The sequence below is a fragment of the Acanthamoeba castellanii genome (genome assembly GCF_000313135.1).
Source record: "Acanthamoeba castellanii str. Neff unplaced genomic scaffold scf7180000084776, whole genome shotgun sequence".
Classification (NCBI taxonomy): domain Eukaryota; phylum Discosea; order Longamoebia; family Acanthamoebidae; genus Acanthamoeba; species Acanthamoeba castellanii.
Genome location: NW_004457586.1, coordinates 878,964 through 880,168, shown reverse-complemented (window position 1 = coordinate 880,168; position 1,205 = coordinate 878,964). Strand labels below are relative to the sequence as shown.

At 63.6% G+C, this 1,205-nt stretch overlaps 1 protein-coding gene across 1 annotated transcript in view; it reads left to right on the top strand.

Moving 5' to 3' along the window:
* Window positions 1-6: 6 nt before the first annotated feature.
* ACA1_283720 (uncharacterized protein) overlaps window positions 7-1,205 on the top strand; it is a gene marked incomplete at both ends in the record, with an annotated part of 1,468 nt that continues 269 nt past the window's right edge. Inside the window, 6 exons of the mRNA XM_004344847.1 lie at window positions 7-154; window positions 219-231; window positions 263-327; window positions 404-624; window positions 706-931; window positions 1,058-1,170. Of these exons, the coding sequence (XP_004344897.1) occupies window positions 7-154; window positions 219-231; window positions 263-327; window positions 404-624; window positions 706-931; window positions 1,058-1,170 (786 nt within the window). The remainder of the gene's footprint in view (window positions 155-218; window positions 232-262; window positions 328-403; window positions 625-705; window positions 932-1,057; window positions 1,171-1,205) is intronic.

Here is a 1,205-nt window from a genome sequence, read left to right as displayed (position 1 = left end):
CCGCACATGGCCGCCTCCACGGCTGCGCCAGCGTCGTCGTCGCCGACGCCAACGGCGGCCGAAGACCAGCAGCAGGCCAGCAGGGAAGGGCGCGAGAAGAGTTCGGCGAGCAGCGGCGCCGGCACCCAAATGCAGTCCACCACCCGGGCATCAGGTGCACACCATCGACGGTGCCACAACGGCGGCGCGCGCGTGGGGTGTGGCACGGTGTCTGACAGGGGGATACCTCAGGTGCGCCGGTTTGGTGTGCGTGGGACTGCAGCGACCTGTGGTCCTGGAACGGAGTGCTGAAGATATTCATCTTCTTCATTGCCTACCTCCTCTACGGTACTCTCCCTCGCCACGACACGACACGACACGCACACGACACCGATTGACACACGCGTGTGTGTGTTCACAACAGCGGTGGCATTGGAGTGGGTCGAGGAGAGACTGCTCAGCGGAGTATCGGAGGACTTTGAGGCCATCCAGCGGCAGCTCCGCGCGTTCGGCGTCGTCTCGCAGCTGATGGCCGTCGCCCTCTCCGGCGTGTTCCTGTTCTTCGGCTGGATGGCCTTCCGGCACGAGCTCTCTCTGCCGCTCTTTGTCGCCCCGCTCGGCCACAAATGCCTCACCGTCGCTTCGGTACTCACGCCACACACACACACACCACGCGTGTGCGCACGTCGTGCCATTGCTCACATTCCTTGTGTGTGGAATGTGCAGTATTTGCCGAAGGAGCTGTACCTGTTCCTGTTTCTCACGGGGCAGGTGGGCAAGCGGCTGGCACTGGCCTGCAAGGCCGGCGTCGAGTGGGTGACCCGGGTCCGGCGGATACTCGCCGCCCAGCGCCACCTCCAGGGCAAGTCGTGGGCGCGCGTGGCCAGAGACGCCGCCACCCTCCGCTTCGCCGAATACATCTTCCTGCTCCTCTTCCTCGTCGATTCTCTCGGTATCCAAACGTGACTGTCATGTGTCGTGTCGTGTGTGTCGCGTGTCGCGTGTCGCGTGTGTCGTGTGTGTTGTGTGTGTTGTGTGTTGGACCGCTCGCTGAATCGCAACAAAAATGTGTGTGTAGGGAGCAAGAGCGAGGGCGATAACCACGCGTGCGCCGAGGTGGCGGCCTTCCTGCTGGCGTGCGAGTTCGTGGCTCTCCTGCTCAACCTCGCCGTCACCTTCCCGAACGACTACGTCCGACAGGCACGCTGCTCCCCCCCTTTCTTTAC